The 12929-nt window shown below is 47.1% G+C and overlaps 1 protein-coding gene and 1 long non-coding RNA gene across 2 annotated transcripts in view; both read left to right on the plus strand.

Moving 5' to 3' along the window:
• The window catches only part of LOC132218786 (uncharacterized), a 449343-nt gene that overhangs the window by 317563 nt on the left and 118851 nt on the right, over positions 1–12929 (plus strand). The gene's annotated exons all lie outside the window — the stretch shown is intronic.
• Positions 10473–12569, plus strand: LOC132218778 (C-C motif chemokine 3-like). Its single transcript, XM_059670483.1, has 3 exons — positions 10473–10810; positions 11521–11635; positions 12048–12569. The coding sequence occupies exons 1-3, from the start codon at positions 10735–10737 to the stop codon at positions 12136–12138; spliced, it is 282 nt and encodes a 93-aa protein (XP_059526466.1). The 5' UTR covers positions 10473–10734; the 3' UTR covers positions 12139–12569.

Here is a 12929-nt window from a genome sequence, read left to right on the forward strand (position 1 = left end):
CTCAGGATGTGAACTCCATTTAAGTGAAGTAAGAATGAAGTGGGCATTCTACTCAAAATGTGATTCCCCAGCCCTGATGGGGTGATAATTCCCCTTCTTCCCCTGCCTGCCCTCAACCCACACACCCGGTGGTTTTATTTGAGGGTTACTATTTTAGAACTCACTCTTTCCAGCTCAGGGGAGTGAGAAATGATAGCAGGAGTCCATCATGGCTCCAGGGAGCTCCAAATGCATTCAGTGGGTCACCCACTCTCTTGTTGCAGGGAAACCTTTCACTTCCCCTCACTTATGGGAACAGAGCTTTCTCCTTCTGTAACCTTAATTGGCACTGTGCTCATAGCTCCGTTCTGGGCACTTTCACATCAGTTTTGTCACTTGTCCTCCCAGTCTCCGTAAGCTGCAGGCAGGACTGGCAACCCCTGACCTTTCAAAGGCCCTGGTACTTTTCATTTCCCCCAGGATATCCAAGTCCATGGTTTTATCAGATACCAATCTAGATAACAAAACCTAAAGTAGTTAAAAGACTGGATCAAGGTCACACAGGATGTGTGTAGGACCACAGGTCCATAGAGGACCAACTTTCTGTATAGGTGTGACCCTCTGAGATGGCACAGGTAGGGGATCTCTGAAGGTATCAGCTTCTCAGAAGAGACTGCAAAGCTGCTGAGGAGCAGGAAACAGAGGTGACAATCTTGACGATCTGTGTTCTCTTAGAAAGAGTGCTGAGATGCATGAGTGTTGGGGAGACCATTGAGTGTCGGGGCCAAGAGCATTAGTCACAACGAGGTAGAATGCCTAGAACTAGAGAATCCCTTACAAGCAACTCATGAGACTGGAAACCCATAGCAAGATGGAATACATGGTCACTTTGCCAACATAATAAACAAAGAAGAAGTAAATTTTTTGGTTTTGCCAATATGGTTGCCAAGTCACTTGGGGGAAATGGGGTTGTAGAAACAAGGACACCATTATCCAAAGTGCAAGGCTCAAGATGGTGTCTGGAGGAGAGTAAACTAGTTGAAGCAATGCATCAGGGCGGCCACACTCCACCCCTCAGCTAGCCAGCCCCACTCCTCTGGAAGTGGAAAGGGCCTTCGACACCCACCACAGCCTGCTCTTTTGCAGTCAGGAGTGGAAGGCAGCGACAGGTTCTAAAAAACCTTCAGTATTCTTGATGAAGCATCTTACTTCCTTCAAACAACGCTTTTATGCCTGTTTCTATCTCTTTGGGTTGAGAAAGGAAAATAAATCAGTAGCACTTTACTGAGTACCTGCTATGTGGCAGGCCCTATGTCAGGCACAAGGAAGCACTTCACACCCCCTCCCCTTTGGAAAGTGATGAGTGTTAAAAAAGGCTTCCCCCAAAAGGCATGTAAACATTTATATTAGTTTGCTTTGTTTTCAATAGCAAATATAAATGATAACTGTACAAAATTTAGAAAATATAGGAAATCATAAGAAAGCAAAAATTACCCAGCATTCTGTATGTAGTTTTGCATTTCATGAATGATACTTAAAAGTCTTTCTTGAGCTAATATATTTTAATATTGTTACTTTATATTCTTCCCTGTCATTAAAAACTTAAATTCCTGGAAATCAAGACTCAGCCCTCCGAATGCCATGTCATTCCTTAAAAGTGCAGGTCTCTTGTTTGCTTTTTAGGAATGAGATGTCAACTTGGAGTGATTCCAAATCAGCATGCATGATATTTCATTGCATGGATATACCAAAATTTTATGCCAAAATGTATCTTTAACCATTATGTTACTTAGGTCAGTCCATTCAGATTGTTCTAACTTTTCTCTATTATACATTGGGCTGAAACTTGAAGGATAATTAGCCAGGAAAAGAGTGGGGGGGGGGGTGTATTCAGGCAAAGAACAAGAGGCCTACACTTTTTAAAATGTATAAAATAGATTAATTGAAATGTTCAGTAGTAATGATAATAGTAACTAATACATAGTACTTATTATGAGCCAACGATGTTCTAATTCTTTTATAGATGCTAATGTATTTGGTCCTATTAGTATTATCTCCTGTCACACTTTAGGAAACTGAAGCACAGACAGGTAAGTAATCTACGGAAGAACACACAGCTAATCATAATAGATTTGGAAATGACCCGAAAGAGGTCTGGCTCTAGAGCAGAGGTCCTCAAACTTTTTAAACAGGGGGCCAGTTCACTGTCCCTCAGACCGTTGGAGGGCCGGACTATAGTTTTAAAAAAAACTATGAACAAATTCCTATGCACACTGCACATATCTTATTTTGAAGTAAAAAAACAAAACAGGAACAAATACAATATTTGTATTTGCATGTGGCCCGCGGGCCGTAGTTTGAGGACCCCTGCTCTAGAGTATAAGTAAATCCGAAAAGGAAAATGTGCTTGTTACAAATTTATGTTAAAAGCTTATCACCTGCCTGGCCATGGTGGTTCAGTGGTTGATTGTCGACCTATGAACCAGGGAACCCAGTCTGGGCACATGCCTGAGTTTTGGGCTCAATCCCTAGTGGTGGGCGTGCGGGGGGGGAGCTGATCAACGATTCTTTCTCATCACTAATGATTCTATCTCTCTCTCCCTTCCTCTCTGAAATCAATGAAAATATCTATTTTTTTAAAAAAAAGCTTAATAGCCAAAGTTTTGTAATTATGATGTAAAATGTCTTTCAGTTTTACATATTGCATGTCTTTTAAACAGTGGAATTCATGGCTTTCTCTCTTTTCCTTAGAAAGTTAAGGGAATTAAATAGTGGTTTTCCTTATTTGTTCTAAATATTAACCTCTGCAGCTCTCGTGGGATGTACCCATGTTTATATTACTCACTCTGCCCTGTGATTTACAAGAAGAGGAAATTGTGCTGTGCCAAGTTGACACCTCATTCCTAAAAAGCAGACAAGAGACCTGCACTTTTAAGGAATTGCATGGCATTCAGAGGGCTGAGTCTTGATTTCCAGGAAGTTTGAAGGTGGCAAGTGATGTGGCCAAAGGGGGGGGCAGAGGTCAGGTCATGGATTAGCTTCCGTTTCATGCTGGAAACAACTCAGTATTTGAAGGATTTTTAACAGAGAGAAACAGAGACTGATTTGCACTTTAGCAAAATCATTTCAGATGCTGTGTGATGGTGGGACAGCTTTGAGAGGCAAACTGGAAGAAAACCCAGTTGACAGGATACTCTTACAGCTGTCACGGAGAGGAATGAGGAGGGCCTGACCTAAGACAGTGGCCATGGGGATGGTGAGAAGCAGATACATTTAATTTCAAATTCCAATAGAGTCGGTGAGTGAATACAGTAGCCTCCCCTTATCTCGGGGGATACATTCCAAGTCCCACAGTGGATGCCTAAAGTCTCAGGCAATACTACCCTACATATATTTTGTCTAGTTGTTTGTATGGATAAATCCTATATAATAAAAGCCTAATATGCTAAGTGTCCAACCATTCATTCGACTGTTGGACCAGTCACTATGACATGCACTGACCACCAGGGGGCATATGCTTCAACTTGCTGCTGGGGTCCAGCCTATCAGGACTGGGCAAAATGGGCCAGACACACCCTGGAGCCCTCCCACCTTCCCTCCCCGACCCCAATCGGCCACCGGTGGGGTCCCTCGGCCTGGCCTGCACCCTCTCACAATCCGGGACCCCTTGGGCAATGTCAGAGAGCCGGTTTCAGCCTGATCCACACAGGCCAGGTCAAGGGACCTCACCAGTGCATGAATCTGTGCACTGGGCCTCTAGTACATAAGAATAAACTGTGTTTCATGTCCTCACAACTGTAAACCTCCTTTCGCCAACCCCTGTATGCTTTTGCCTATACTACATGCATACTTTTTCACTTAAAGGAAGCACTTTACAGCTTCTCTTTGGCATATCCCAATTGCCAGCATCATTACTCTTGCACTTTGGAGCCAACATTAAACAAGTAAGTGTTAGTTGAACACAAGCACAGTGATACCAACAATCACTCTGATAACTGAGATGGCTACTGAGTGACTAATTGCAGACAGCGTATAAAGTGCGGGTACACCAGACCAAGACAGGATTCACATCCCCAGTGGGATGGAGCAAGACAATGTACAGTTTAAAACTTATGAATTTTTTATCATTGAATTTTTCATTTAAAATTTGGAACATGATTGACCATGGGCAACTGAAACCAAGGAAAGTGAAACCACAGATAAGGGGAGACACTGTAGGTGAAGGAGGTGAAGGGGGGGGGACTAGCCGAAAGTGACTCCCAGGTTTCTGACTTGGGAGCTGGGTAGGAGGGAATGCCTTTTACTGAGTAGAGAATGCAGAAGAGAAGCAGGGACAGGGAGAAGGATCTAATCCAATGCCCAGATGTATGCCTTGATCTACTGTACACATACAAAAAAATGGCCAGAGGAGCATGACAAGGACTCAAGATAGAAAAGCAGAGGGAGGGGGCTGCATAGAGACATTGTCCCCCTAGGATGCTAGAAAGGGACCCAGGGCATTGTTTCTACCTACAGGAAAGGTGGAGCCACGCCTGCTGCAACCTGACTCCGGGCCATACCTGAAAAAATGAGGCTGGACCAAACAGGAGCATCAATATTAGTGAACCCGTCCTAACCCATTTGGCTCAGTGGATAGAGTGTCGGCCTGTGGACTGAAGGGTCCTGGGTTCGATTCCGGTTAAGGGCATGTACCTTGGTTGCGGGCACATCCCCAGTAGGGGGTGTGCAGGAGGCAGCTGATTGATGTTTCTAACTCTCTATCTCTCTCCCTTCCTCTCTGTGAAAAATCAATAAAATATATTTAAAAATATAAAATAAAAATATGTTTTTAAAAAAAATATTAGTGAACCCATCCATGGAGCCTCCAGTGTCAAAGGGAGAGAGCTGAGATTGACACCTGGGGAAGTTCAACTTTAGGGCCAGAAACAGAAAGGGAACCAACCCAGCAGGGCCAGGGCTTGGGAAGCAATGAGGACAAGGCAGGGATGTTGCAGAACATGAATTGCTCAGCCAGAATTCCCTGCTCTCAAGGCTGGGGTGCTCTGCTAGACTGAGATGGGGCCTCAAAGAGGCTGGAATAAGCAAGGAATCTAGGGTACAGGTCAAGCCCCTCCATGTTGAGGACCCACTGTGTTGGCGGCTGGCTACTTTCTGCCACCGCTGCCTAAGAGACCTTGGTTGATCCCCAAAGATCAAGACCTTGACTCCATGGCTTTTCTTGCCTTTCCTTCTTCTTAGTATTTCAATTCCATAGTGGGACTAGGACATAACACATACTGTTAATTAAATCAGTGATTTGTTCATTCATTCACCCAATTTTTATTAAGCTCCACTATGTGCCAGGCGTTGTGGTTATCACTGGAGATACATTGCTAAATGATGCAGACAGTGAAATATAAAACTGACCAATTCTATCTGCGTGATCCTGCCCTAATCACTTCACCTAGGAACATCAATTTTCCACCTAGGAAATTTCTAAGACGCTTCGCAATCAACTCAACCATCCCAAGGCTCCCTCACATTATTCAGTCAACACATGCAGAGTAAATACACACTTTGCATACAAGTATGTTATTTTCCAATTTGAGTAAAAAAAAAAACACACCATAAAACAAAAGGCTATTTCCTGGTTTTAGGACTGATAGGGAAAAATCTTACACACATAATTACTAAGATAGAATTTTATATTCAATAAATCACCTTTATTAAAATAAACAAAATTATAAGAAATAGAGACTATGTCAGAAAATTCATCATGTTATAATTATCATGTGCTAGGATTTGGTTTAAATCCACCAACAAGACATGGTATGAATTTGGTTTGAAATCAACAGGACATGGTCTAAATTTTTTGAAGAGAAAATTACATAAATAATGCACATAATGCAACGTGGTAAGTTCTGTAATCATGGAATAGATACCAGAGTCCATTATCAGAAAGTGGCTGATTCAGCATTTTCCATTTCCTTTTTCTTGTCCTGCCCAACTCATAGAAACTAGCTCTCACACACTGAATCACAAGTATGAAGGGGGTTTCCCCCAAGAAGTAAAGGAGGGAACACAATTCAGGATATCAACTGGGCAGAGGATGTGGGTGAGGAGGAGGCATTGTCTGTGATCTAGAGTTTCCAATGAAACAAGTGATAGACTCAATTTTCCGGAACCGACAGTAACAAGGGATGACACCTGGATGCTAAAGCCTCAGTGAAACCGGCCATTGTCCTGACCTTGTCTTTGCTTCACTCCCTCAAGACCAGCATTAGCAATCCCAGGGATGGGACAGAAACATAGCCCACGTGTTTCAAAGAAGGAACTCCACAGACACAGGAAGGACAGAGATCCTAAGGTGTGGTCTCCCTTTGCTCATGTTTGTTTCCTCCATTGTTCTAGCCCCTTTTGGGGGAATTCTACACCCTCGGATATGGCTCCAATTTAGCTCCATCGTCCATATTTGCTCCACCAGTGTGCAGCGACACCCACTGCTCTCTCCTGCTGAGCCAGCAATTTTACACCTGTGATTGCATCAGCTGGACCCCTGCACATCCCTATCCATGGATGTTCAAATCCTGGGCAGCTTTCAAGACCCAACAAAAATCCCATCCCTTTCAAGAAGCCTTCCTCAGCCCTCCCAAGGGAGGTCATTGCTTCCTCCGCCTCCTTTATTTCCCCCCAGGAATCTTAGCACTTTCTTCTAAGTGCTGTGGTTACCTGTTTATATATATACTAGGGGCCCGGTGCACGAAATTCGTGCACTGGGTGTGTGTGTGGGGGGGAGTGTCCCTCAGCCCAGCCTGCCCCCTCTCACATACTGGGAGCCCTCAGGCGTTGACCCCATCACCCTCCAATCGCAGGATCGGCCCCTTGCCCAGGCCTGACGCCTCCGCCAGAGGTGTCAGGCTTGGACAGGGGACCCCCATCTCCCCCCGATCACTGGCTCTGGCCCCCACCCAGGCCTGAGGCCTCTGGCCCAGGAATCATTCCTGGGCAGGGGACTCCCATCTCCCTCTGATCGCTTGCTCCACCCCCCGCCCAAGCCTGACGCCTCTGACCCAAGCTTCAGGCCTGGGCAAGGGGACCATCATATCCCCCCAATCCCCAGCTCCGCCCCCCGCCCAGGCCTGATGCCTCGGCCAGAGGAGTTGACCCTCATCACCCTCCGATCACCAATCACCGGATCGGCCCCTTGACCAGGCCTGAGGCCTCTGGCAGAGGCGTCAGGCCTGGGCAGGGGACCCCCAGCTGCAGCGGCCCCGCTATCGTGGGCTACGCTTTAGGCCCAGGCAAGGGACCCCTAGCTCCTGGGACTGCCAGCTTCGACCGTGACCAGCTCCCATCGCTGGCTCCACCCCTATTTCCTGCTATCACTGGCCAGGGCGGCAAAGGCGCCTGATTCTCCGATCATGGCTGGGGGGCAGGGCAAAGGCGGCCCCAGTGCTGCCTTTGCCCTGCCCCCCAGCTCTTAGCTCCCCCCTGGGTTTCTGATCACTGTCAGTGGCAGGGGGCTTCTTCCTGCTTTCCCTTTCGCCTCCCTGCATTGTGCCTACATATGCAAATTAACCGCCATCTTGTTGGCAGTTAACTGTCAATCTTAGTTGGCAGTTAACTGCCAATCATAGTTGGCAGTTAATTTGCATATAGCCCTGATTAGCCAATGAAAAGGGTATCGTCGTACGCCAATTACCATTTTTCTCTTTTATTAGATAGGACTAGGGGCCCGGTGCACGAAATTCGTGCACTGGGGGGGGGAGTGTCCCTCAGCCCAGCCTGCCCCCTCTCACATACTGGGAGCCCTCAGGCGTTGACCCCCATCTCCCCCCGATCACTGGCTCTGGCCCCTGCCAAGGCCTGAGGCCTCTGGCCCAGGAATCATGCCTGGGCAGGGGACCCCCATCTCCCTCTGATCGCTTGCTCCACCCCCCGCCCAAGCCTGACGCCTCTGACCCAGGCTTCAGGCCTGGGCAAGGGGACCATCATATCCCCCCAATCCCTGGCTCCGCCCCCCAAGCAGGCCAGATGCCTCTGGCCCAGGCCTGATGCCTCGGCCAGAGGAGTTGACCCTCATCACCCTCCGATCACCAATCACCGGATCGGCCCCTTGACCAGGCCTGAGGCCTCCGGCAGAGGTGTCAGGCCTGGGCGGGGCACCCCCAGCTCCCCGCCGTTGCAGGCTCCGCCCCTGCCCAGGCCTAACGCCTCTGGCCTAGGCGTCAGGCCCGGGCAGCGGGGACCTGCAGCTGCAGCGGCCCCGCGATCGTGGGCTTCGCTTTAGGCCCAGGCAAGGGGCCTCTAGCTCCTGGGACTGCCAGCTTCGACCGTGACCAGCTCCCATCGCTGGCTCCACCCCTATTTCCTGCTATCACTGGCCAGGGCGGAAAAGGCACCTGATTCTCTGATCATGGCTGGGGGGCAGGGCAAAGGCGGCCCGCCTTTGCCCTGCCCCCCAGCTCTTAGCTCCCCCCTGGGTTTCTGATCACTGTCAGTGGCAGGGGGCTTCTTCCTGCTTTCCCTTTCGCCTCCCTGCATTGTGCCTACATATGCAAATTAGCTGCCATCTTGTTGGCAGTTAACTGCCAATCTTAGTTGGCAGTTAACTGCCAATCTTAGTTGGCAGTTAATTTGCATATAGCCCTGATTAGCCAATGAAAAGGGTAGCGTCGTATGCCAATTACCATTTTTCTCTTTTATTAGTGTAGATTCCGCCCCTCCTAGTAGACCAGGGGCATCTAGAGGACAAAGATCATTAAGAAGAACTAAATCTGTTTCTCATTATAAAATGTCACTTACGCCTATTCATTATGTAACAATAAAATAATAAAGAATGGAGAAGGAAAAACCATACAGACCTGACTGAGAAAGTAGGCCCTTTCACACCACTGACATTATGAATCAAAAAGAATAAAAAAAGAAAAGTGCTTTGAATTTGGCATTATTTATGTAAATATTATACAGGTTCCTTAAAATAGTTCAGAGACATGGAAATCAAGACTTCATTTTAGCAAAGGCCCTTGGACAGAAACTTGGTATATTTCTCTCAAAATTAAATAATTGACAACAACCTACTTTGCAACCAGTGTTCTGTAAATGTTTTAAAACAAAATGTGTTTGTAAATTTGTGAGCTGACTAGGAAGGTAAAACATGTTCACGTTAAAAAATTGAGAAAATACCCAGCTGGCGTGGCTCAGTGGTTGTGTGTTGATCTATGAGCCAGAAGATCACGGTTCAATTCCCAGCCAGGGCACATGCCTGGATTGTGGGCTGAGTCCCCAAGTGTGGTGCCTGCAGGAGGCAGCCGATCAATGATTCTCTTTCATCATTGTTTTTATCTCTCTCTCTCCCTCTCCCTTCCTCTCTGAAATCAATAAAAATAAATTTTTAAAAACTGAAGAAAAAGAGAAAAATAAGAAAAATAGCCATCCATAGATCTTTCACACACATATATAAGTACTATTGCAGCATTGGGGCGTTTATTTCCAATGCTTTTTATTTTTTCTTGCCTAGCATATGTATAGGGTTATAATATTTGTCATATGTGTGTATATATTTGTATAATTCTTCATCTTGTACAATTTGTATAATTTTTCATCTTACATTTCTCCCCATCTTACATTTTTTAATATATTTTTATTTATTTCAGCGAGGAAGGGAGAGGGAGAAAGAGGTAGAAACATCAATGATGACAGAGAATCATTGATCGGCTGCCTCCTGCATGCTCCACACTGGGGATCGAGCCTGCAACCCGGGCATGTGCCTTTGATTGGAATTGAACCCAGGACCCTTTAGTCCACAGGCTGATGCTCTTTCCACTGAGCAAAACCAGCCAGTGCTCATCTTACATTTTTGTAACTGATATTATTCTACTACACTCCATTCAGATTATGGGCTTAATAATAAGCAAGCCAGTGGATATACCATATTTTACTTTATCATTTCTGATAGAGGAACATTTGGGTCTCCTTATTTTGGAGCTATAAACGATGGGTCAGATATATGTTCATGTTGGAAGATGCTTTCTTATTTGGGTTGGTTTCTTTAGAACTCTTTCCTAGATATGTGTTCAAGTTACCAGGTATAAATATTTTTAGGCTCCTGACATATTAACACCCACATCTAATGTTGCTTTATAATCCTCAACTAGTATTTAACCCAGTGACCCTAGTCATTCAATGACCGTTAGATGAGTGGACAAATGACAGAACCATGACCTCATCCTTCCTAGTCCTCTAGCAGAGACTCCTTACTTCCGTTTCTTACACCCAAGCAAGGCTGTGCCACCCTCCACAACATCATCACATCTACCCCATCTGAGTGGTTAGAGCAGCTGGGGAAGCACAGACGTTTCAGCCCTGTGTGTTGGACGGGGCTGGAGAGTTCATGTATAGGTTCTATGGAAAGGGACCGGCTAAGAATAGCCCAGAGTCAAGACACTCTTCTCTCCTCCTGCTCTCGGGGGAAACCATTTCCTCACAAGAAACCAGAACAAGTCACGAGTTGTGGGCTCAGACTTACAGCTCAGAGAAGCTATTCTTGGATATCCTGAACCCCTGTGGTCACCCAGGACCCTGAGTTGTGCAACACTCAGCCTATGCTTAAAAATTTCCCACCTCACCCCGGGATTCCATTTCCTCATCCACAGGGCTGCCTATAAAGAGCAGGGGAGATGGCTTCGCAAAGCAGAAGGACGCAGCCAGCAGTGAGTGCCTGCTCCCATCTCTGCTCTCCTGACAAGCGAGCTCACAGTTCATCTGCTCAGCATCATGAAGGTCTCCGGGGCTGCCCTGGCCGTCCTCCTCTGCACCATGGCCCTCTGCAGCCAGGTCTTGTCTGCACCAGGTGAGTCTGAGCTGCTGCAGTGGGTATCCCTGCTCTCTGGCCACGGTCAGACCACAACCACCTTTTTTTGTGGTCTTGAGAGCCTCTGAGAGAAAACAGAGAACTTCTTAAAGGACCATAAAGCATCGTTGCTTTTTTTCTGCAAGACTTGTATTTTCATTAAAAGGGTGTTAACTAGCCTTGTCCCCATATCTGAGAGCCAGGGTCGGGTAGGGGAGCAATAGTCCCATTTTACAGATGGCAAAGTAGAGACCTAAGCAAGTGAGTTCACCAGAGACAGAATCCAAGTCTTGTTACTGCCCGGTGGTGGTATTCTGCAGCTAACCCATTCTAGGTCCCCCAAGAGCTCTTTCCTTGGATGTCATAGGAGATATGTCCAAGGTTTCTCTCTTGCTGGGGTATGGCTTCTTGAATCAGACAGGACTGCCTGAAGGGAGATGAGATTACAGAACAGTCTGCTTGGATGTCTGGATCACAAAAAGAAAGACAGTACCCACAATGAAGACTCAAAGAGAACAAGGATACATTCAGAAGCAAGGACAGAGACAGGGATTCTTCTAAACAGAAATGCCCAGAGCCTTCTAGTGGCCTTGTCTCCCAGCCCATGCCCTGAGCAAGGCTGTCTTCCTCACCCTCTCAGGGATTAGCTCTCAGATCTTGCCTTTGCTCCTGAACTGTGACTCAGGCTCATTCTGTCCCTTCCTCGACAGCTGGTGCCGACACCCCGACCGCCTGCTGCTTCACCTATGCGGCTCGGCCGATTCCACGTACATACATCGTAGACTATTTTGAGACCAGCAGCCAGTGTTCCAAGTCTGGTGTCATGTAAGTGCCAGTCTTCCTGCCCATCCCTGGGGAAATAGAGAGGATGTGGGGGGTGGCGGGAGCAGTGCCCAGGGGCACAGAAGGGCCCTGTCCTCCAGGAGATCCTATCAACTATGCAGGACCCAGGTCGCTGAGATGTGGCCTGGCCTGGCCTGGCCAGGGGCTTACAGAGTCAGGGCAGGGGCTGGCCCAGCCCAGAGGGAAGGGAGGGGAAGAGGGGGCTGCAGCGGGATTCTCTGAGGGGCTCCCTGAGTCAGTGGGAAGAGCTCTCTGGGTTGAGATAGGTGGAGGGTCCCTGAGAAAGCAAGGAGGCCCTGAGCTGCCCAGCACAGAGTGGGGTGGAGGGCCACGGTGGGGCCAGGGTTCCCCTGCTGGACTCCCCAGTGTGTAACCCTTCCATTCCTCTCCACAGCTTCCAAACCAGAAGAGGCCGGCAGGTCTGTGTCAACCCCAGTGAGGACTGGGTCCAGGAATACGTCGCCGACCTGGAGCTGAATGCCTGAGTGGCCTGGCAGCTTTGAGGAACCCAGTGACCTCAGTGGACCAACAGGAGGCAGGGGCCTGAGCCTTGGAAACACCCCTGTCACCTCCACAGCTACCTCTCCTGTGGGCTGGTTGTTGCCAGCACCCACACTCTGGGACTCTTCCTAACTTAAATTTCAGCTTATTTATACTATTTAATTTTTGTAATTTATTTTGAACATCATGCTGTGTTTGGGACTATTTGCTCCAAGAGATCTCGGGATACCTTCTTCACCACCCTCCCCTCCCCCTTCACTTGCACTGTGATTGGTAACAATTGAGCGACTCATCAGTTTGTTCTGGGCGGAGGTGGCGCCAAAGCCACCAGACTGACATATATGTATGAAACGTTTCTGCTCAGTGCTGTGTTCAGCATGGAGAAATAATAAAGATGCTCTTTTTAAAAAGTAAACTGGTACTGAGTTTGGTTTTGTTTATCTGGCAAATCAGAACCACTGGTTGAAAGGAATAATAGGCAAAGAATAGAAAGATGTGAAATAGAGGGAAATTGGGAGAGATGGAAGGGGGCTAGCACAGAGACACTCTCCTTGACACTGAAGCCACGTTTCTGGAACATTGAAATTATGAATATTTTATAAATCAATTCATACTGTACATGCTCTAGGAGAATTCACACTCGAATGGATACCATTCAGAAGGGTATTCATGGTACGTAGTTATGATAAATCAAACTTTCTTAATAGCAATTACTAACATATTTGAGACCTACTCTAGGCTCAATACTTTCATTGCAGTGTCTATTCAATCTTCA

Source organism: Myotis daubentonii, chromosome 16 (assembly GCF_963259705.1).
Source record: "Myotis daubentonii chromosome 16, mMyoDau2.1, whole genome shotgun sequence".
Lineage (NCBI taxonomy): Eukaryota > Metazoa > Chordata > Mammalia > Chiroptera > Vespertilionidae > Myotis > Myotis daubentonii.